We start from the raw sequence: 24,288 nt of genomic DNA on the forward strand, positions 1-24,288 counted from the left end.
CAAGACCAAAAAGAATTGGCAAGTTATAGTTATTGAACATCAACAAAGAGGTGAATGAGGGTGAAGTAAATATGTGTTTTATACAAATGGTAATTTTGCCCATCACCTTTCACATTAGCATGACAGCTGGCAAAATGTGGTTACTGATCTGGAGGCGTGTTTAAAATGACCTTTGCAATAAAAATAAAAGTTAAACTGGTGTGACAGGAGCATTTTCAATATTTAAGATTTTGTTGGGGGACGAATTCTGTTACTTATGATATATGATCCTTATTTCCAGCTCTGATGCCAAAACAAATCCTATGGCTATTCATAAAGAGAATCTTGGTTTTGAAGCATAACACTATCATAACTCAAATCCATTAGGTGATTTAAGGAAAAAAATAATACAAGTGGCTCTGAATGACCTACAAGGCAAAGACAATGACATAATGTTACTCAGTGCTGTACCTTTGTGGGAAATCGATGTTCTATGTTAGGGAACATCTGCGTTTTTTGCCTTTAAAATAATAGAGTACATCAGCCATTTATTTTCCTTTTTGATATGATAAAGAGTATGATGCATTCTTTTCTTATTGCATCCATTTACTTTACCACCATTTATTTGTCTTAGATCTTTCTCTTGTGCCTCAGATCTATCATCCTGCTTCTTACACCAATAAAAATAAGGGAAATTGTTTTTGAAGATGAACAGAAAGTGCTGTTGCACCATTTTATTGAGCTTTTAAAATGGCAGACCAAACGTCGGTGTTTTTGCAGGCACTGGTGTAATGAAGAAGAACTGGGCCAAAATACTGTGATGAAAGAAATTGTGAAGGAATCTTAGTATGACCTCAAATATTAACACTCTCTTTTCCCTGTCTAGGAGTCACTATCTGGGAGCTGATGACCTTTGGTGGGAAGCCGTATGACGGAATCCCAACCCGAGAGATCCCTGACCTGTTAGAGAAGGGGGAGAGGTTGCCCCAACCTCCAATCTGCACTATTGATGTTTATATGGTGATGGTGAAGTGTAAGTAATAGTTGTTTTTATTATCCTTATGCTCAGTGCAAGAGGGACACTGTTTTACAACATTTGCGTCTACAGTCTCTGACACGGCTGGGTAATAGGGCAGGCTGCTTCAAAACAAAAGCTTCCCAAGATACTGTAAATTCCATTTAAATACTGTATGCACATTTTTTTGCATTTGCAAAAGCTATAAATTTAGCCATGAAGGATTGAGTTAGCTCAGCTTTTTATTACTGTCAGATGGTATCTCATATTCTTGCTGTGAAGTCAAAATTGTATGATTGTTATTGTAAACGCTTGTCATTTCCATGACAATTGATTTTGATGTTAAAAAAGATAGTATTAAACATAATTATGGTACATGGATACCCAGCCAGTGAAGGTTGTGAGGAGAAAACTGGTTCTAAATATTGAGGAAAGAAAGCATGAATGTTTTATTGTTAGCAACAAGAATGTTGATTGCAATTGTAGTAATGAGAAGTTAAATTAATATAAGAAATGCTACAGAGAGGGTATTTTTTTGTCATTCCTAGTCCAGTACAATAATTTATGAATATTTTTACTTTAGCAAAAAAAGGAAAACAGTCTGCACATGGTTTCTTCCTACCCCTTTATCGCCAAGATACCCACATGAGTGACAGTATCCTCCAAGGCTATGCTTCTAATTTAAAAAGAATTAGCAACATCTCTCTGGTGTTTCTGACTTAATTTAAGTGAGATTAACACGCAAATATCTCATCCATCTCATACAGGCCTTTCCTTTTTGCTTTGTACATAAAAAAAACTGAAATAAAATAACACTACAAGCGCTAGATAACGTATCTTCTGAAAACATTTGTGCTGTGCATGCAAGTGTGGAAATTGTCTGAACAGTGCAAGTTGTTTTAGTGCAAAAATGTTCTATCTGATAGGATTTCTAATGAGTGTGAGAGTAATCTCAGTGGACGAAAGGAAGTTCTAGTAGATGGAGTATTCTGGAAGATGGAAAGTTACAGCGAGACGTACAGACTTAGTCCTGCAATGTTTGTGTGAAGTTCTTTATGAGCTATAGTAGCTTTGTTTTTCCTGTGTTGGTCACTACTTCAGTTAAATGGCACGGAGGAGATAAGGCCTGCCTCATTTAGTCTCCCTGGCAAATGAGAACATGTTCTGGAGAAGCTGCTGATAGAATCTTCCATTAGAAAAAGCTGACACTGAGATAAACTAGTCGCTGGTGGTGACTGGCTCGCTACTTGCTTGTTCTGCAGAAAGCATTAGCATGGATTGAGAATTGTTGTTCCTAATGAATGCTTCTTGGAGAGTGAAGGACAAAAGAATCACCCTTACTAAATTAAAATAGCATCTAATGCCTTGTGTGAGGTTCGTGTTAATGCTGCAGACACGTGAATGCAGAATTATCTGAAAAGTGGATGTGAGGTCAGTCACCCTGTAGATCTGTTGAACAGATCTTTTTAATCTAAGTCACTGTGGAACAGTAGGACAGTTAAAGGAAAATTGTATTTAGTAGTAACTGTTAATAAACCCACTAGATTCAGATGAGATCAGATTCATTGTACTAGGAGTTGAACACATCCGTAATAAAAGACAGTCGGGGCTGACATCTAAATGGGCAGGATAGACTCAGAAAATTGCAAAGTGTTGTCGTCTCTGTTTTGGGGATAGCGAGCAGGAGCTCAGAGCATATTAAGAAGAAATCCATGCAGTGCAGAACATCTGGTCTTCTCTGACCTTGCATTTTAGGTGAATAATAGAGGTCTAGCTTTTCATTCTTCTGGACTTTTCATTGCATATCTTCTTTAGGCCAGAGCTATCAAGGACATTTTTAAAAACTGATTTCTTCCCTTGCCAATTAACTGTTTTCTTTCTTATTTTTTATCTGTCTCCAGGCTGGATGATTGATGCTGACAGTCGGCCTAAATTCAAGGAACTGGCTGCTGAATTTTCTAGAATGGCTCGAGACCCTCAGAGATACCTAGTAATTCAGGTAAGCAGCTCTGCAACATCAGGGGGAATTAGGGGGAAAGAATTCTGTCTACCAAACCTGACTGTTAAGGGGGTTACCTTTGTATGTCTTAAGTTCAAGGTGTGGTAGACCCACAACGGCACAATTCATCACATGAAACCACATTGTGGCAGCTGTGCAGTACCAGTGTAGCCATATCTGTTGACTACATGTAGCTGGAGCTGTGTATGCCCTGAGTACAGGCATATGTGGAAGTTTTTTTCTTTTTGCTCCCACATTCTGGAGGAGCCTAGAGTTGTGTATGTGTTTATTGCAACTCAGATTCAAGCAACAGCAAATGAATCCAGCTATTTGGTAAAGTCCTTAGATAGTCCCAGTGTGTGTGAGCAGTTAAAATGAAAAATTAAAAGAAGATGGTGTTGAAATACTAGAAACCAAAGCACAGAGTTAGTTTGATCCAGTTAATGATACTCTCATGCTATATCTGCTTTACATCATGGAGTACAGGGCAGAGATACATCCAGCTGTAAGAATTCTGATCTGAAAAGCCTCCAGAAGTACTGTCGCTGCCACTTTGTGTTTCCTGATGTCTTCTGGCTCTAGTGCCAGTCTCACTGTAATGTTTCATTTTGCTGTGTAGACATGCTAGCCTACTCATGGTGTGTTATTGCACAGCATGAATGTGTGCTACTCTCCTTCAGCTTGAGGAGAAGTCAAATATATTTGAAAAGTAAAATACTAGTCAAGAGGATTTGTGGTGCTGAATGTGGAATTTCTCTTGCAGTATTTCACAATGTGTTAAATTGTAAGCTCAGCTGATACAAATGATTCTAGGAAAATCAGTCTGATTAAATTACTTCATGAGATAGGACATGTTTCCCTATTCCAAATACCTCTTCCCTCCCTTTCACTCCCCTGTTGTATAGTCTGGTGGCTATTTCATCCTGTGAGGCTTTTTCTCCAGTGATCCTTGCAGACAATATAGGCCATGTGCTTCTCAAGTTGAAACCAGCTAACTCCATTGCACTGGTATCTCTGCCCTTACCACTCCCCATTCCCTCCAGATGCAATCAAAAATGATGAGCTTGCTGTTGAGCTTTTAAACTGGTCTGTGTGCACCCAATAGCACAGCCATCATTCCCTGCTGGATTCCACATGTGGCATAATAATTCTTACAGGGCAGGAGGCCATTTTTAGCCATGCAATTAAGTTTGGCAGCATTTCTATGGGGTATTAGGTGTTTGGGACATGAGCTGCCTTTTGGGATGTTTTGTGGCAATAAGCAAAGCGCAGCCCTGATTTGCCTCTCCAGCCTCATAGATGCTATTTCAACAAAAATACGTATCGTTGTTGCTGCTGTTGTTGCCTGGTTTGATTTTTATTGCTTTCAGCCCTGTTACATTCTGCAGAACTTTCCGTATGGATGAGAAGGAAATTTAGCCCCCAAGTCTCTAAAAATACAAATGAAAATAAAGCAAACACATAGACACAGCAGTTTCCATGTTATTCTCTGCCCTGCCCCCTCCATCTGAGCCTAAATAGCTGAGATATTTCACCAAATACATCAGGCCTTGACAGAACTTGGGTCAGAAACTGAGCTTGTATGGGAAAAAGAGAAGAAGAAATAAAAGCTCAGCCACCAGAATGCCAAAAAATGCCTTTGCTTGATTTATACAGTTATTTTGTTTCTGTCATATTCCCAGTAAAAAAAAAAAAAAAAAAAAAAAAAAAAAAAAAAAGGATGTGGTGCTTTAGAACAAACAAAACAGCATGTGTGGTCCCTGCAGCCTGGCTGCCAGGCCATGGAGAAGGCTGAATTCCCTGTTGGGAAATTAATCCATCTTTTGACTGTTTTCTCTCTCAATACAACCTATTTAGGGAGATGATCGTATGAAGCTCCCAAGCCCAAATGACAGCAAGTTCTTCCAAAACCTTCTTGATGAGGAAGACCTGGAAGATATGATGGATGCTGAAGAGTATCTTGTTCCTCAAGCCTTCAACATCCCACCTCCCATCTACACCTCGAGGACAAGAATTGATTCCAACAGGGTAAGAGCAAGCTCTGACAGAAAATACTGGTTATTATAAAAGCACAGGTGGAGATTTAAGTGCAATAATCAAACACAGGCCAGAGTTGCCTTGGGAATTACAGGTTCCCATTGTAAAGAGACTGACTATAAAAATGTTGTTACTGGGTTCCCTGCTCATTGTGCCTCAGTGAATTATAAATTAATAGCTCAGCCCTGAGTGCACAAAGGCTCGACGTGATCTGCCTGTCCTGAAAGCACAGCTGAGACTTGAGAAGTCAAGCAGTGTTGTTTCTCAGCTGTGTACCATCCTGGCCAGGGGGTACATAGCTCTGATTCTCCTGTCCCTACAATCCTGTTGTCTTGACAGGACTGGCACTGATGTAATGGAGGCAGCTGCAAGATATAGATAATACTGCTTTTGTGTCTGGAGCCAGATTTCAAACCCTGCCCCTTTTCCTGTTTGTATGTGATGCTTTCATGGCTGTCAAACATGTGTTTTTGCTGAGCACATCACAGATTTTAGCATGTTGATCTTCGTACCATCCCTGTCAGAGTAGGAAATGCTGTTCACTTTACAGGGGGATCTGAGGCACAGAGGTTGCTCAGGTGGAATTCAGCTCACGTAACTCTAACCATCAAAAGGATGAGAATATAATCTAAGATCTTCATCTAGTCTCATTTTGTGTCATTGGAAAAGAGTGTGTGTGCCCAGTGCCTGTCTTGGACATTTACAGTACGATAAGTTACTTTCTGGAGGTGTCTTTATCCACTGCTCCCTTTCATGGAAAGTCACATTTTAAATACTAAGTGGAGTCTCACTGAGATGCTGGTGTTTATTCCTCATGCTTTAGAAACCTCTTGGACTTGTGTCCTTAGCTGAGGTGGTTCCAGATTCATACCCTGGTCTGAACTGATTACACCATGTGAGGCAGGGAAGAGGTAAGCGAAGGAATCCAGTGTATAAACCAGGTCGGTATTCGTGCTCTGACCATACACTGCATGAAATTCTTTTGGCTCTGCTGAGTAAAGTAGTGCTTTTCTGTGATAAGGAAGACAGAATCTAATATTAAATAATATCCGGTCAATTCATAAGGAAATTGCTACTGTTTTTAAAGGCAAGGAGGCTAGAGAGGTCTTTGGAAGAGGCTACATTGTAGTCCCACTGGCAAAGCTGGATTCACGCAGCATTTCTCCTGCATCATTGAAAGGCAGTGAAGGGGGGGAAGATGCATGAATTAACAATAAGCAAGAAATCTCCTCTTTATGGTAGCATGAGTTAATTTTTAGTGTTGATGCTGATCTGAAATAAGTCACTTTTCCTTCTAGCTGTCATTGAAGAGGTTTTGTTTCCTTTGCTGCCAACTTCTGAGAGAAGAAGGAACCAACAATAGTTACCTTTGAAAGGTGTTCACTGTTACATTAGTGTAAATCACTGTAGCTTAGCACAGTACTGCCATTTACCCCTACATAGGGCTGAGAGGCCAGAGTCAGACCCATAAGCTTTGCTATATTCATCTTACTCCTATATTAGTGTGCTACACTGCCCATTTAAAGCAGAAGAAATTAGCAGGAAAATGTAATTGCCTTTTCAACAGGTCTTTTGCCCTCTGTCGCAAGTGCCAGTCAAGCAGAGGAGTCCACTAGAGCTGAGGGAATTAATTCCAACAAAAATCCGAGAGTAAATATTCTGAAAGAGTTTTTTAGAATGTTCCATTTGGACAGACAACATGCTTGCTGGCATAATTTTTTTTTATTATTATTATTATTATTATTATTACTATTACTATTATTACTATTACTATTATTGCTTTCTCACAGCCTTTGTCCAACTTTAAACCACGTTTCCAACTACTTGAACACGTCATCCCCTAGAAGTCAGCAGAACTGCAGAAAGAGACCTTTATTTTGCCACACAGAGAGTCTCCATCACATTCTTGATGTGACGTCTCCTCTCTGCAGCTCACAATTTCCAACGTTGGCTTGAGACTTCAATCTTGTACCGCTGAAGTCAGTGGGAGCTTTGTTTTGCAATTCAATTTAATGACAGTAGTGAGACTGCATCCTTATTTCAGTAACTCCTACCACTGGGAATTTTTGTCTGGCATCATACAACAATCTAACACTTAAATCTGGAATTACACTTTGCCAAACATTTTCAGATTCTGAGCCAAGTTTTCTGACCTGAGTACATGAGGGACAGAAAGCTTGCACCCAGCTCTGTATTTCTGCACCCCTTCCAACTTCATAGCCTTTTTCTTTATTGTAGGAGCCTCTTTATGGAGGGGTTATTTTTAAGGCCAAAAGAAGAGGTGGGCAAAGAGGTTGCCATGGAACAACCAGCTGATTTATAGCACTTGCTAATATCATTTGAGACTGACTGCTGTCCTGGAACAGGATTACCGATAGAATTTTGATGCTTGTCCATTGTCTCAGCTTCAATCTCAACTTTGCTAACAATTCTGCATCTCCTAAGTGCCCTGCTAGTACTGCCACATGGGCAAATACATCTAGATCACACGAAGGCCACAGGATCTTGTTGCTGGAGGGGCTTGGGACTAAGTTGAAAGCCCTACAGGGCACTTTAGCATTGCTGGTTTCCTTTGCAGAGAGGTTTTTTTTTCTGGATGCAGTACATTTGTTTCCTCTCTGTGCAGAACTCTGTATACTTGTCTGTTGTTTTTCTGAAGCACTCAGGTTCTTGGTACATTAACTATTCTTCCAGTGAAGATTCACGTTGATTTAAAACAAAATACACAGTAGCTCCTTCAAGGTAATAGCGTGTCTGCTGTGAATAGTTCAGTACAGATGGACGTCAACTATAAGAATCACACAGAATTGAAATGCTGTCAGAGCTCTCTATCAGCAGTTTTGTGATCTCTGTCTTCGTGTTTCCTTTGTGTAGTTTGTAATTTATACTTGTTTAGTGTGGTGAATATTAATATTACAAACTCATTATGGTGCTGCTACAGCCATAGATGCTAAGTGAATTGATATAGCTTAGGTAGTTTGTGTTCACTGTGTCTGGCAAATTAAATTCTATGGGGAGACTGCCAGACAGTTTGGTAAGAAGTAAAACGTACAGACAAGAGCTACACGATCCTTGTGTCATTTTCAGAGATCAGAAGCATGAAAGATACTGTATTTCCCATCTTAGTTGTTCTGATTATAGTTTTAGTGAAGAAAGAGTTGGTTATGTGGTGGCAGGGTGTTGTGTTCCTTCTCTGGGCATGTTGTACTGACAACTTCAGTTGAGTGTTCCGGCAGCACGGCTCTACTGGGGACAAAAGTTCGCAGGAAGAAAGCAGGGAGATCATGAGCCTCCTCACACTTAGGCTTTGAAGTCAGGGAATTAAGGGAGAGCAAGAGCATTTACTTTCTAAGGGAAGCTCTGAAGTTTCTCTAGGGTGATCTCAGTCCCAAATCCTTACAGTTTGTTGCCTGGGGGAGGTGCCACTGGATGAGGTTTGCATAAAACACTGCACTGCTTGCCTTCTCCCTTCCATGTGAAGAAAAAAGCTATTCGGATATGAATTAATAGCACAGAGCTGCAGCCCATGGAAAGCAGATTGGAAAGAGGGAAACCTTCCGGGGAGCTACCAGCTCCCTGGGAAGTGTCACATCCTTCTTCCTCCAGGTATTAGTGAGATTTATGAAGCTGTGAGGCTCAGGCACAGCTTCAGCATTTTCATCACACCCACACTGGCTTCATACTAGCACGTCTTTAGGATATAGCCTGTAACATTGCCCTCTGTTATGAAGTCCAACCTGAGACTGATGCAGCTTTTAAATAAAAATTAGCATCCGAAGCTAAATTGAATTCTTCCATGGCATCTGAGATTCTTCAGTTGCAATTTTAGCTCTTCGGCTTTTCCCAGCTTTTATTTTCCGTTGTTTAGAGATACTCTAGAAATATGGAGTTTTAGAAGCTCTGTGCTTCTGAGAGATAAGCTGAATCCTCAGCAGTGTTTCCATGAGCACAGGACCCCAGCTAGTGCTCGAGTGTCCTACATTCAGAGCTATTAGATGATTCATTCAGGTATTTGTAACAAGTACTGTCCTGTGTGCACAGAGATAATACTAATACTGAAGGCACTCTGTGTGCCTCATGATGCTTTTTGCTCTAAATCCTTGGCTAATTCCTGCTGAAAACTGTCTATACTGTTTATTACTTGCTGATACTGTCCTTGTAATTTTATTCCATATGCTGTATATCATGGAAGCACCTGCCAACCCTGCAATTAAATATCAAGCTATTTTTCTCAGGGATGTCTAATTCATATGTCCAGGGAGACTATTTTACTTGGCTAAAGCAGCCTCTGGAATGCCAAAATCCAGGTTTCAGTTTCCTGAGTAGCATCTGTTATGCCATTGCAGCAGTCCTGTCTGGTGTTGGGTCTGGTGGTGTTTCATGTCTGAACATCTGTATATGTCTGCGTATAAAAAGATAACTTCTCGCCTGGTTTCTCTCTGGAATTATCTTTATGATTAATTTGTTCTGGTTTCTAAATTTGAAAGGTAGCCTTTTTTAAATCACAAGATTACAAAGGAGATGGTTGTTAGTAGTTTTGAAATGTGTTTCACATCAGCATGGTGAATGGCATCTTTCCTTCCAAAGCTTATCGTGTACAACAGGGACTCACCCAGTGGGATCACTACCAGATTGAATTGACTTTTATTAGATTTTTAAATAACAGGACAGAATTTCTTAGGCACCTGCAGTGTTCCAGTGGTAGAAGATCAGATGTGAGGTCTAATATGACCTCCTACACATCCTGAAATACAGCAGATTTGGAAGGTGGGGGACTGTAAGCACTGCCGTCCTCGGTTATGGCTGGAAGGAGGGATTTTGGAGAGCAGTCAGAATTTGGAGGACACTTCCCAGTGTGTGAGCACAGCTGAGCTAGTGCAAGAGGTACTGTCAGTTCAGGCAGGGAGAGCCAGCAGTTGGGTACAGCATCCTTTCCTCTTGGCAAAGGAGGCAGCAGGGAGGAGTCATGCTTCATCCATGGTTCTCCTTGTGTCCAGGGCTATAGTAGCAATCAGTGCTTTCCTGGTTCCCATTTCTTTTTCTGTAAGAAAAAAACAGTTAAGTGTTCCTGCCCAAGCTCTCAAGCTAGTTATTTTTCCAGGTGTGTCCTGGCCATGTGAGGCTGATGGCAGTAAAACTTCTTCAAAAGTCAACAGATAATTTGTGTGAAGAGATATCCAGGCTAGATGAGGCCACTGGAAGCGTTTTGTCTAACCTTCTGGAATAGCGTAGGCCAGAGTCTCCTGTCTCTTAATTTCTGCATCAAGTACAAGAAATTCTGCTTGAGGTGGAGTTTGTCTTTTAGAAAGATTGTCTTGATTGTATCAGGTGGGATGGAAAATACATCACAGGGTAGAAAAGACTCACTGGGCAGTTAATGCTGACTCTTTAGCAGGGTTTGGATCCTATTTCTCTCTGCTGCGTGCCCGGTTTTATGCTCAGTTAAGGAGATGCCAGTTATCAGAAATCCTTTCTACTTAAGGGGCTGAGTAGAATAGTACCATTTGTATGTGTTTGTTGTTAAAGAAGAACAACACTGATGTCTCTCTTTTATTTGGTTTATTTGTGGTGTTTGCTACCCCTCTGCTTCTGCAATATCTTCCCCAAAATACTATGACCAAATCTTTCCTTAAATTTGGTGCTTATTACTGCAGTATGTCAGGTTGTAGACTTTTTTTATTTATTTCTATCCCATGTCTTCGATTCCTTCTCCTTAACAGGTGATCAGAAATTTTCTGAAAATCTTAGTAGTCATTTTTTTTTACTTTCTACTAGACTCTGTTACTTCCTAATCAAGTGTTGCAATGAAATCTCCAATGCCTGAACAGGTGAACTTATAAATTAACTAGACATTGTATCAAAGAGTTTTGTAACATTTCAGAAGATTACATTGACACTAACTCTGTATTAGCTCTCTCGCTTCCTGAAAAATTGCTTGATTAGTTAGGCTGTATTAATACATTCTATATGTCTTTCATTAAATACTAGATTTTATGTTTCTTCCTAGTGGAGTCCAGGCAACATTGTACCGGTTAATGCAGTTGCTGCCATCAAACCTTTAGAATCACTCTGGAAGTTCCACCAAGTTCTCTTTCAAGATCTCAAATTCCCATTTTCTGCTTCTCCAAGTTTTAGTGCATCCCGGTGGTAGAGGGCTCCTGTCTGCTGCTCTGCCTTTCACAAGACACACTTCTCAGTAGCTGTTAATGTTTTGTTGGCATCTAGTTGACCATCACAAATATTTTACCTCCTGTAACTTTTTTACTTCTGGGAAATTCTTTTGTGTCTATTTCTAGTCTTCATTGGAAATGGAGATAGCACAAGGCAATCTTTGTCCATGAAAAGCAGGAGGTGAACCCAGAATGATACCAGTCAGCCTAATTTCTGGGCTCAGGGTGAATGAAGTAGGAAGAATAAACATGCAAAAATACTCTGTAAAATACATTAGATAAAAAATTATTTCAGTCTTAATAATTTACATGAGAAAGGAAAGCTTCTTGCAAAATATGTATATTTAGAATATAAGCATTTAAATACCTTTTTAAAATGTGCTAAGTTTGCCAGAGGAAAAAAAGATGAAAACTCATATGAAGGACTCAAAGAGAATAGGTGATGCCTGGCTCTTCTCAGAGAATTCTTTGAAAGTGCTTTATGGCAATTAGTCTCTGCTTTGCGACCAGCCTGGCTGAAATCAATGGTGTTTCTCAAGGAGTAAGACCTTCTCAGCCTGGCTACATTATCAGGACCAACTTGTCAAATTGCCTCATGGTTTTGCAGGTCAAGTGCCTTAAAACAGGAATTTTTGAATGCATTAGCTGTTCACTGTCGCATTTAGGCTCCTGAATTCGGACACATGCATTTAGAGTCAGACTTTCTGAAGGTGTTGGATGACGTCTTGGTTTCTACGAATTCAGTATTAATATATAGTTAATTACAGATCACTAGCTCACAGTAATTCCTGGTGAGACCTACTGCAAGTTAACACTCAGTGGTATCAGTGGAAGAGTCTGTAGCTGTATATTGCTTCAATGCACGGCATGTGAATTTATTGAGTTTTAATATAAACTGGTTTAAAATCAGGCAGCATCTGCTTTATCCATGAATAGCTGCTAGCTGTGTTAACAGTCAAGAGGGCTCACAGCTGATCCATTTTCTTTTCTCTACTGAAAAGAAGTCAATAGATATAAAGAAAGTAAGTAATAAATATTTCTACACTGCACTGATGAGTCATTCTTGGAAAATAGCAAGCTAAACAACTCTACATAATTCAGTAGATGGAAAAGTGGACTAAGAGTCAGGAAATAATTATGAGAGCTGGAAGAAAATTTTCCTTCAGTGACTAGATTTGAAACAGAAATTGTTAGTAAAAAAAGTCAATTTCTGAGGAATCATTTTTGTGATTTTCTTTAAAGAATAAAAGCACCTGAACATACAAGGGGCTGTGATTTAGAAATGCACCTGGCAGGGCTCCAAAGAGTTGTCATTTAAACACCCGTATGCGTGGGACGGCCAAGGCTCACGAGCTGGAGGGTCCCGTCCACAGTGTCCCTGGCAATGGGACTCCTGTGACCGTGCTTTGAGTGTAAGGTGGCAGGAGGACTCTGGAGCATCCTGTGCCAAATACTGTACTTTCTAAATATACATGAAATGGGGATAAATGCCAGCACAGCCAAAAATGTTAGCCAGAGTAAAGAATCTGTCTGTCTTATTAAATGCTGTGGTAGGAGAGAGGAAAAAAAAAATCTACAAGCTATAAAAAGACTCACCAAAAGATGTGGTGGGGAGAAGTGGGAGAAGGCACAGATGAAGTTTAGATTTATAATGTTAAAAAATGATTATTTTATCCAAATCATCTGGATGGTTATTTCTTTTAGCGTATTATTGCCACCAGAACCTCAGCCCTGCTCTAAATCAACTCAGCATTTCATCAAGAAGCCTATTCTTTGCTATAAGAGACCAAGAGTGCACAATTATGGGTTTCTTTTCCCCCTTGCATAATAAAATTGGGAGATTATCATCAAGTTTCTATTCAGATTTTAGGAAGGCTTTTTTATTTTATTTTTAAAACCCATCTTTGTCTGTAAGAGCTCCCTGTTCAGGCCAGCATGCTGCAATGATTACTGTTGTAAAGGCTTCAGTGGAGATGTGCTCTATTTCATTCTCAATGAGGGTTGATGGCATTTTGAGAGGCTCAGAATATCCTTTGATTACTGTATAAAACAGACTGGGGAAGATGGCAATGCAGCATGCAGCATAGGAGGGGGCTGCTGCTCTGGGTGTTGCTCATCAACTTTCTTTTGTGCCTTTTTTTTTTTTTTTTTTGCCTACCATGTCGCAATCACAAATCATGACCATGTTGTGGTTTTTGTCCCATTTCCCATCCTTTTCATGTTTTGGGATTTGAAACTCAAGGTTTGCACAGAAAAGGAGCTGCTGTTGTTCCCCTGTTTTGGACAGATGCTGCAGCATACGAGCATGAGCGACGCCTTGACCCGTCTCTCCCCCAGGGAATTGTTAGAGGAGCCAGGAAACGGTGTGTTGTCTCTTCCAAACTGTGGGGTGTTGGCCCAGTGTTAGAAGGTGCCATTTACTGTAAAATATCATGGAGAATGTATTAAAAAAGCAGTGACAGAAAACTAGTCATGGGTGACAGGAATGGGATGGGAGCAGGAGAGATTGAAAGGGAAAGGCAGACACATGCAAGCTGGATCTCTTCCTTCTCTCCTGCTTGTTTGCCACTCATGGTGTGTTAATACAATATAATAGGGAAAAGAAATTCTTGCATCTTCAGTCTTGTGTCATGCTTAGATCGAATTTCATATTGTGCCAGCTGAAATCTGTTTGCCAGCCACTGTGGAGGGTGGAAGGATGAAGGTATCCAAGGTCTGGAGGACAGGGGGTTTCGAGGGAGAACATTTGATGCCATACAGCAGGAGATTGCTTCTATTCCCAGCCCAGGTGTAGGAGATGAGTCTACGGAAAAGCATTTCACCTACATTTCCTTGTCAGTGTGCTTGGGTACTGAATTTTGCACCCACATTGTGCATCTCTTACCAAGTTATTTTCATTGGTCACCTCATAATCTGTGACTTGGTGAAGTGCTAGACTGAAAATGTATGGCGTATGTCTGGTATTTTCCAGTAACAGCACAGGAAATATTCTTTGTAATATTTAGGTATGTCATTTCCTTTACCACTGTGCCAAGATTGTTAGGCATGTTTTGTTTGTGATACATGCCATTTAGAGTTCACAGTCCAGACTATATTACTTCTTGAAGGCTGTATTCAGGTTTGGGCATCCCACTGGGTATGGCCTGCTCTGAAAGACTTGATAAGTCTGAAAATAGACAGCTGCTTGGAGAGAAAATTCTACAAGAGAATGTTTAAATGACCTATCTGAAGCTATGAAGTAAGTCAGTACAGACACAAACCCAGGTCAGCAGTGAAATGTCCATACTGATTTTGAACAAATTGTGGGATGTCTTAACCCCATCCCACTGCCAAGATGTGGCTGGGCACATCTAGATGATACAGACACCCCGTGTGAGGTCAGGCTGCCTGCAAATCTTACTTCTGTTCTGACAAACAGCCACCAGAAAAATCTTATGTACAGAAAAGACTTATTCCTTGTTTCTTCTATTTATATTTTTTCTCTCACTGATCTAAACTGGATGTTTTGTTTCTTGATAGTAGAAGAAGCAGTCACCAGAGACTGGAGCAGACACTTTAGCTAACACAGGATGGTGCTTATGTTCTTGTCTATACTTGCATATCAACATTCCAGTTAAAATGTTTACACACATTCTGAGAAAGGGTAATGCTGGAAAAGGGACAGACACTTCATAATTTCCAACAAAGATTCATCAGTCTCTAATGGAACCTTATAGCCATTGAATTAAGGGCATTGCAAGTTGTTGCATAGCTCCTGTCTGCAACCTGTGTATTTTTATTCCTACCTTTTATTTTTGTTGTTGAATAATAGACTCCCCTTTGTTCTCACTGGATAAATATACGTCCTGTTTTGCTACATTAGCTCAGGTGGACCACATTGCTGTTTGTGTGCCTGAAACAGGTTAGAGACACACACACATATCCCAAACCAGTTTCAGAGGACATACATCTCCAGTATGCTGTGACTGTTTTTCTGTGTGCTGAAATGATGCAGGGTACCAGCAATGACCTGTACCTAGGGCCAAGCCATGACACTTGGCAGTGATGCTAACAGGAACTTTTCTTCATAGTCCTAAAGTGTCCAGTGGGGAATGGAGTTTTCTGAAGTAGGCCTAAGAGTTCAGGCTCAACAGAAGAGAGAGCATGAGCAATGCCAGACTTGTGTCAGGAGCTGCGAGCTGTACGGCCAGACATGGTTTAACCATAACGGCTGGGGGGGGTGTTTGATCCTTTCTTTTTATATATGGCCCTGCTCTGAGCAGGGGCTAGGACCAGAAATTTCCAGAGGTCTGCAAAGCCTTCTAGCTATTACTATACAAACAGCATTTCATTTCTATTTAACATTACACAGCTATCTCATGCTATACGCTTTTTCTTCCCTTTGATTTTCATCTCAGACGTATTTGCTGTGGGCTCTCTGAAGCGGGGCAGAGCAGGCTGTTAGCTCTGTGGTCAGAGGGAAGCAGGACTGCTTCTGAGCAGAGGTGGCTGCTCTCCTGGGGTGACCTTTCCTATTTGAATTTCAGTTCAGATCAGTTGTAAATACCAGGCTGCTCCCTTGAAATACAGCTGAAGTTTGCTCGGGGATGGTGGGACAGCTCTGCGTTGTGTGCTCTGCCTGCAGCCCCACCAGAGCATCCCAAACGTATTATTCAGATCCACTTGCATAAATCAGCTGTCCTTCTTCCTACAGAACTGCTGAAATCTTGGTGCTTGCAGCAAGATCTGCTCAGCCTGGTATGTTAGGAGGCTGCAGTTTGCTTATTCAAGTCTGGGTACTGACTTGGTTTCGAATCAGGTAAACAGTCTCTAGGGGGAAGGAGGAAGGTGAGTTATTTCTGGGGGCACATGGCCCAGGACTGAACCAAGTGTTGTAGATCAAAACAGATAATCACTGAGTTGCCTGAAGCACAGACCATGAGATGCCCCTGAACAGGACGTGTGAGGAGCATCCCAGTGAGAAGGTGGGAGTGGTTTACTCCTGCTTCGTGGTTTGATGCTTTTTGGGTATGAGAGCAGAAGTAGAGTGAAGGGGAACTGGGTTTTCATGTGAGCAGGAGCAGTATCAGAGTGGGTTCAAATGTCTGTGTATGTGTGTACATTGATGTTGGCAGAGCCTTATGTTTTGGTAAACAAAAGTCTTTCAGTCCCATGGCCTTAGCAGGCTGCTTAAGAACAACAGTAATAATTATGCAAACCTGTCAAATTTTCATGCAGATCTTGGTGGGTGACAAGAAAAATCAGCTCTGCAGCAGCAAGGATGTTGTTGGGAGGCTGTGCTAGTAAGCAAAGCATGGGGGTACCAGATCATGCTGTAAAACATTTATTTGTTTTCTATTTGGTGGTAGTCCTGTACCACCCATAGTCCCACAGCAGCATCACGTCACTGAGTACCTTCAGCATTTTTTCCACTTGGAATCTGCTGTGGGTCAGCTTTGAAGGCGGCTGTGGGCACTGTGGGGCTGGTGTGGGATGAGCTACAGCACAGGCCAGGGAGGAACAGCTCTGGGTGCCATAATCCAGGAATGATGCTGGACTCAATGAAAAGAGACAAAACAGATGCATATTCACACAACTACATAAATATGAGCGGCAGGGCCTAAAAAGGCTTTGATTTCATTACAGTTTAACATGCAGCCAGAAAATATTACATCACTGCTATAAGGAGGAGATATTTACCTTTGGGAGATTTTAGAAGCAAGGAATTGGAAAATGAAATTAATGAATAGAAAGCAATAACACAAGCCAATACTCACAAAAGTGTTATTTACCTCTCTTTTATCAAGGCTTTTCTTACACAAACGTTAGTGGTTGTAATAGCTGATACGTCACTGGTATTTAATATCAACAGGCCTCTAAAAATGCTTTAGAGGACATTTGCTTGGTTTTTTTATCTTTTCTCCCTGATGCCCTGTTTATGCCTAACGTTCAATCATGTAGTATAAAGAATGAAATCCTGGGCATCTCTGGTTAGGGCTGCTCATGGCCAGTTAAAAATGTGAGGCTCCTTCTGGGGGATGCTTAGACTGTAGATGTTGATGGATACGTACACTCCAGAGCTAATGGATATAATGTGTATCACACTAGCAAAAGGGGGTGATTAGTAATTCATCTTTGTTTTTTTTTTTATTATGTGAGTTGAGATTTTTTAAGTAGTCTTACATAGTGAGGTCTTTGAGCAACCAGCCTATGAAGTCTCTGTCCATCTCAACCAGCTAGAGATGGTCAGAATGTCAGGATCAGAAATTCAAAATCCTAGATCTTCTCAGTACAGGAACATCAGCTCTTTTTTTTTCAAGACAGTGTTTAAAATGACAAAAACAACAACAACAAAAAAGAATCAACAAAGTAAACTAGATTACAAATACAAATCAAGCTATTTAAGTTTTACGGGGTTAAGGTCCAAATACATTTTCTGCTCACAGTGCAATTCAGTTCCTGACCAATAGGAGTTGGCTGGGGCTTTCAGTACTTATCTTGGAAGCCTCCAAAATGATGACATCACGTTACAATTAGCAGGCAATTTAGAGACATTTAAACAATTATGTCATATTTTCAGCCCCACTAATTTGCACCACAGCAGTTTTCTTTGCCTCCTTTTTTTTTTGAACAGTGGCCACAGGGTATTAGCTTGTGGGAGAAAACAGTAAATAATTTTAAAAGTATGTGGGCAGCAGTGGTTTTGAGAAGAACTGAGCTGTTTGGTTCTGTGTTAAGGGTGTTGTAAGGCAGCTAAAGGAGAAGCTTGAAGAAAATACCATTACCGTGGTCTTCGTTGGCAGGTCACTGACTGGGAAGGGTCTTGTCAGCAAAAATATCCATAAATGCATTAATGCTAGCCCATTCTCTCCCGGCGTCTGGGGATAGGACTGTTCTAAGGAGGCCTGTTGTTATAGTTGCATAAGTACCTATTTAAATGTTAGAGTCATGGCCAAGAATATGTAAAGATGGGACAGTGGGTTTAGCCTTTAATGATGAGAGTGAGTAAAGTATGCCGATGGACAGGTAATGTGTTCATCCTAGAACAAGATTTTTTTTAGGTTGCTAATCACCTAGACATGTACTGGCAGAGGAACATGGCCCTGTGTACTGAAGCCAAGCCCACTGACAAGAAACTTGTTTTTCTAAGTTACCTTAAAGAGATCAGTGTGGGCTGTGAATTAAAAGTAGTTCAAGACAGCTCTCCCCTTATTAATCTAGGATCAATGAACCTCAAGTTGAAACTCATGGTAGTGCCTCTGTGAAAACAGAAGGATGTAAATTCAAGGTGTGTAATATAGCATGGCGCAGTATGGAACAGAAAAGGAGCAGTTGCGGTCACTGGTTTAGTGTCTGTGAAAAGCAGACAGCAGCGAACTCTGCTCCCCTGCATGTCCCACTAGCACAGTGTTGCTACAGCTCTTTTCACTCTCATGCAATCTGGAGGCTTAAAGCCTAAGCATTCATTTATAAAGTAAGATATTTGACTGTGACCATCATCTCCATCCTGATGTTTTGGCAAGAAGCCTGTAAGGGAAGGGTTGACTGTAGTACATCCAGTTGTTACTATGTGAGGATATATGTCATCTTTTATTTTCGTTTTGGTATATTTCTTGGTATGGATATGTTTTTGAAACAATCTGCATGGATACTGTGATGTACAGCCTCCAGACTTCTCAGTAAAACCCCTAAGCCTATGATACAGAGGTAACGTTAGAAGGGTGGTATATGTTGAGAGCAGGATCACAGCATGCTGGAGTCTTGAAATCCAGGAGCTGCTGTGCTATTTGGGTTTACCAAAGCCTAAGGACTGTTTTTCCTTTGATAGTTAAGCTAGCTGTGACAGTCTAATGACAGTCCTGCACCCTCCTGCCCTCCTGCTCATCCCTCTCCTGCTCTGTCCCTGGGAAGGGAAGCCTTGGCTTAGGGCTCAGTGCTTTCTGTGCTTCTCTTGCCCTGTGTTTCCTCTGAAGTTGAGTGCACCGTCCATCATTCTTTCTGTACGATCTGCCTTCCCAAAACTTAGACATGAGACATTTGGAGGATATACAGGTGTGTATTACCTGTAGGTGCCCTTACCCAGCCAGAGGAGCTCAGTAGCCCTCCCTAAGGCTGGCAAGGCACACAGCTTGTTAACGTTGATGAGATGTTTGCCATGATTGAATTCTTTGAATTTTGGATTCAATTAGGAAATCTGATATGCATGTTTCTCCCCATTAGATCATACAGCTCATGTGACTTGTTTCATTCATGTGACCTCCTATTATGTATCCATCATTCCATTTTTCTTTCCTATTAGAGTGAAATTGGACACAGCCCTCCTCCTGCCTACACCCCTATGTCAGGAGTAAGTATTTCACATTCAACCTTCATCCTTTAGGTTTTCCTCCTTCCTTCACTACATATTTTCTGTTTCAAACCCCTTTTTCCTACATAAATGGCTCAAAAACCAACAGCGAATGTAGTGTGTATGTAAGCAGTCGAATAGCCAGGATCTCTATACTGCGTCTGGATTCATGTGCACGCTCTATGGACCCACATGCAAAATTCTGCCAACTGCCAGATTTTCTTGAAAAACCATTTAGGTAACAGGCTTGTATGAATCTGTACATTCTTTCCTTCCTACTTGTAGGTCATGGTGTCTAAACATCCTTCCACACCCTTGCTGTCAAGCAAAATGGTAGGTTGAGTTGAGGTACCAATAGGAACATGGTTCACCAGCCTGAAATGCACTACCTGATGGAATTACATAGTGTTTGGGGGACTGCAAGGTTGTCACTGCAGGACACCCTAGAAGTAGTTCCTCCAGGAACTAAGTTCAGAGGTGATAATGTCCTCCATCCCCAGTCCCCTTTGCAGTAGGAGGTTTCCCTAACATGAGATTTAAGGGGTTTGTTCCAAAATTAGAGGAGATTGCCAAAATAATAGAAGATACTGTATTTGCCTCTTGCAGCTATGTATATCCAACCTCCACATCTTGACACAGGAGACAAGTTTTCCTGCCCCATTTCTAGGCCTGTTTCCAGACCCACACAGCCAGTTTGCTTCCCTGCTCCCCTCCCCATACCCATGGTGCCTCTCTGGGAGGGGAAGCTCACCCAGCACCACCAGGCAGATGAATGCTTTGCCGGTCCACAACAGAGCCTGTGCTGCTGCTGATCCCACAATGCTGGAAATGCAGTAGTCTGTAGGATGGAGGAGTCTTCTCCTGCCCGGTGAAATGCATCATTGAGCAAGTTTGGCAGGAAAAGCACAGGAGCCGCAGAGATTACTTGCTGTTGGATCTTCTCTCCCTTCAGAGCCTCCTTCCCCATGCTGCCTTTTTGTTTTTCAACAGAACCAGTTTGTGTATAGAGATGGTGGCTACGCTGCAGAAGTGCCGATGCCGTACAGAGCTCCTGGCTGCATAATACCTGAAGCCACAGTTGCTCAAGGGGCCACAGCAGAGATCTTTGAAGACACTTGCTGTAATGGCACACTACGAAAACAAGTGACAACGCTGGCAAAAGAGGACAGCAGCACCCAGAGGTACAGTGCTGATCCCACCGTCTTCATACCCGAGCGGGTTGTCCGGGGAGAGCTGGATGAGGACGGGTACATGACGCCGATGCGAGACAAGCCTAAAACAGGTAAGAAATTGTCTTTCCGAAGAAGCTCCTGGTCTAGTCTGACTTCATTCTCTGTGTTTCTACATCAGCAGCTTTTCACCAGAAATGGCTTTATTGAGCAACGCAGCCAGGTTGAAACATTCTGGCTAAGTTAATATTTCTTTGCATGAGGATTCATTTTTATTTACTTAATTTTCTACTAAGAAAAGCTCAAATGCACCAATATGTCAAGTTTGGTGATTCCTGCTTTTCTTTCTGGGAAATAAGAAGAGAGAGGAATAAAAACAACCCAAACCCCCTTCTTATCCAAACACAAATCTTCAGTGATTTCCAAGAAAATGATCTATCTTTGGCCATAGTGTCCACTTTGCTTTGTTTATTGATCTTCTTCATCTTCATGGCATTGCACTTGGTAAATGTCATGTTGAACATATGACAGAGCAGATACACACAGTTGGCATTTTATACCCAAGAGAAGTTTAGGATTGAAAGAACAAGATGTGCTTCAGAGAGACCATCACTACAAGGTGAGGCTTTCCTCGATCTGTGCCAGCTCAGAGTGCTACACTTCCCAGTTTGCCGTCATTTGTTTCTTCCTTTTTAAATAGTGACAGCAGTCATTTACATGTGAGGGGATATGTCATTAGTAATTTGCTTCCAAACCTTTGCATTAGCTTTAAATAAATTAATTAATGCAAATGTAAATGCCAAGTAACTACTGAGTTTGCTTCAAAATTACCCTTTGTGTTATGTGGTGGAAATGGAGGGAATCCTGGGGCTTGGCCCACAGCAGCAGTGATTTTGGGAGTGCACTCATGGCCCTGCACTTCACAACCACCCTTGCACTAGGAGATTTGATGCTGTGAGTTTGCTTCAGTGTGAGCTCGTGCGTATCTTCACATGCTGGTTCACCCTGGGGAGCTTCACAGGTGCCACCTGAGCCCGTGGGGATGCGGTAGTAGCAGCTTAGGAGGAGACACCTCTTTCCAGTCTCCCTGGGCACAGGCACATGGATGTCACAGTGTGGCCACAACACTCTGTGCTCTCTGTCAGCTGGGGGCTTTGAGTCCAAGCACTTCTTGGTTGTCGTCACTGAAAAAAAGATACTCTCACAGTGCTTTTGGTATGGGCACATTTACCTGTTCCTCCTCTTAGATTCAGCAAAGTTTTAGCTGTGTGGCCAAAGGTACTTGCAAAGTCTTGAACTTTTGCATTTAATAGTTTTGTCCCTGTCCTGGATAAAAGCAGAGCTGAAGTGAGGACCATACAGAGAGGGGCCTGTTTCTTTGAAAGGCAGAAGTGGATTTGATCTGATCATTTCCAGCCCTGGATGAACTGGATGCTTTTGACTATCTTGCCGCAATGGTCCCACCCCCAGTTCCTTTTGTCCCTGGCCCACCTCCACGCCATTGCCTTTGCAGCCCGCTCGCAGTGTCAGTGACCTCCCTCCTGCCCAGGCTGATGGGCTTTCTGTTTTGCAGCAAGACCTTTTTACACACAGAACAAAGCAGGACATGGTACTCAACACATCCATTGCCCTGTGGCTCAGTCACCTGTGTGTGACCGTGGGCGAGACCTTACTAAGCGTGCCTTTTTAACCTAGGACAGCCAGTCTCTTTATGTTTCTCTTCCCTCCCCACCCCCTGTCTAGCTTTCCACGACAGCATTAAAACCTTTCTGCACATGAGCTACAATTTTTTGTGGTGTTAATCCACAGAAAGTGATTTGAAACAACTGTAGCCTGCTCCAGTTCCTGGTTTGGAGCTGGTGTAAGACTCTCTTGTACCCTTTCCAGGGCTCATCTGAATCATTTTTTTCATTATGCTTCGAGGCCCTTTGTCCTTCAGGGATGGAAGGTTTTTAATCAGGCAAATTGTTCTGTTAGAAATGAAGCTGTCTTAGAAGTTAGCCCTTGGGGATGGTGTTTGTGCAGGGAGGCTTAGCTAAGATTTCTATAGAGCTTTCTGGGTGGAAAGACTGTGTAGCAGAGGGTTTGACTGATATGTCCAAGGTTGCACAGAGTCAGCAGCAGCGGCAGAAATTACTTGACATGCTTGGCTCTGTCAAAGACACACAGAGGAAGGCCAGGATCAAGCAAGACACACGGGCTGTGGCTCAGCAAGAGCTGTAGTTTGATTTCCAGCTTTTCTGGAATGAGTGGCTGGGCTGGAAGGATGCACAAGCTCCAGTACTGCTTCTGGCACAGCCTGGTGTTAATACAGATGGATTAGTCCCTCTCTTTGTTGATTTATTTTTAATCTTTCCTTAGATTACCTAAACCCAGTGGAAGAGAACCCATTTGTTTCCCGACGAAAGAATGGAGATCTCCAAGCTGTGGACAACCCAGAATATCACAACGCTCCAAATGGGCAGCCCAAAGCAGAGGATGAGTACGTGAATGAGCCGTTGTACCTCAACACTTTTGCAAACACCTTGGAAAATGCCGAGTACCTGAAGAACAATTTGCCGGAGAAAGCCAAGAAGGCCTTCGACAACCCAGACTACTGGAATCACAGCCTGCCCCCACGAAGCACCCTCCAGCACCCGGACTACCTGCAAGAGTACAGCACAAAATACTTTTACAAACAGAACGGACGGATCCGGCCCATTGTGGCAGAGAATCCTGAATACCTCTCCGAGTTCTCCCTGAAGCCTGGCACTGTGCTGCCCCCGCCACCCTACAGACACCGGAATACGGTGGTGTAGCGACCGCGGTCTTACAGAAGTGGAAAGGCAACCCCTTCTAGCTGCCTCGCTCTTTCTCTCTCTCCTTTTCTGTCTCTCCTCCCTCCCTCCCTTTCTTTCTGCCATGAGCTTCCTCTTCTTGCCAGTTCTCTCATTTTTTATATTTCCAAGTGAATGGATGTCTTGGAGTCATTTGCAGATTGGGTTGGGAACCTAGAAAGAAGGAAGGAAAGAGACTGAAAGAAGGCATGTACAACCTGGCGTTTCTCACTTTCCGCAGATCCGGAGGGTCGGACAGTCAGAGAAGCCAGACAGCAGCAGGAGAGGCCAGTGGCAGTGTTGCCTGTGTTGGAGTGAGTTCTCAGTGATTCAAGCCAGACGTGGTAGGGAAAGCCACAGAGAGGCTGTTTTCTTTCAGCAGGAACTGAAGAGAGTCTGTACAGCATTCCTGGAAATCTCAATGCAGTTTCCATTAGGGTGAAAGATGGACAATTTTTATATCATGTGTGATAGCATAGTAATTGAGATTGAGAATCCAATTTCTTTCTCTAACACTTTCTATCCCAGCGACTTAAAATGGCTAACGTGGCTTTTCATAATCATTCAGATCTTCATCGTGGCTTTCCAAGAAATGATGATGTGACTCTAATACACAGCTAAAGCCTTTCTCTGAGCCACACCATGATTTTGTGCCAATTCCTAACCGCAGAGACTCCAGCTCAGAACTGGTACATGACATGACCATTTTTGTATATGTGCCAACTTTAAACAAAAAAACCCTTTCAGAAAAGAGTAACAAAACCACACCTCCAATAT

General features: G+C 42.0%; 1 protein-coding gene across 4 annotated transcripts in view; it reads left to right on the top strand.

Moving 5' to 3' along the window:
- Window positions 1–23,493, top strand: part of ERBB4 (erb-b2 receptor tyrosine kinase 4) — a gene marked incomplete at its 3' end in the record, with an annotated part of 614,339 nt that extends 590,846 nt beyond the window's left edge. For 2 of the 4 annotated variants that reach the window (XM_082056775.1, XM_082056772.1), the window contains 6 exons: window positions 866–1,012; window positions 2,896–2,993; window positions 4,851–5,021; window positions 19,479–19,526; window positions 20,517–20,808; window positions 23,057–23,493. In XM_082056775.1, coding sequence (XP_081912901.1) covers window positions 866–1,012; window positions 2,896–2,993; window positions 4,851–5,021; window positions 19,479–19,526; window positions 20,517–20,808; window positions 23,057–23,493 — 1,193 coding nt within the window. The remainder of the gene's footprint in view (window positions 1–865; window positions 1,013–2,895; window positions 2,994–4,850; window positions 5,022–19,478; window positions 19,527–20,516; window positions 20,809–23,056) is intronic. The other 2 variants (XM_082056773.1, XM_082056774.1) reach the window with 1 other exon arrangement.
- Between the last annotated feature and the right edge of the window lie 795 nt (window positions 23,494–24,288).

This window comes from Streptopelia decaocto, assembly GCF_964273445.1.
Source record: "Streptopelia decaocto genome assembly, chromosome: 6".
NCBI classification, from domain to species: Eukaryota; Metazoa; Chordata; class Aves; order Columbiformes; family Columbidae; genus Streptopelia; species Streptopelia decaocto.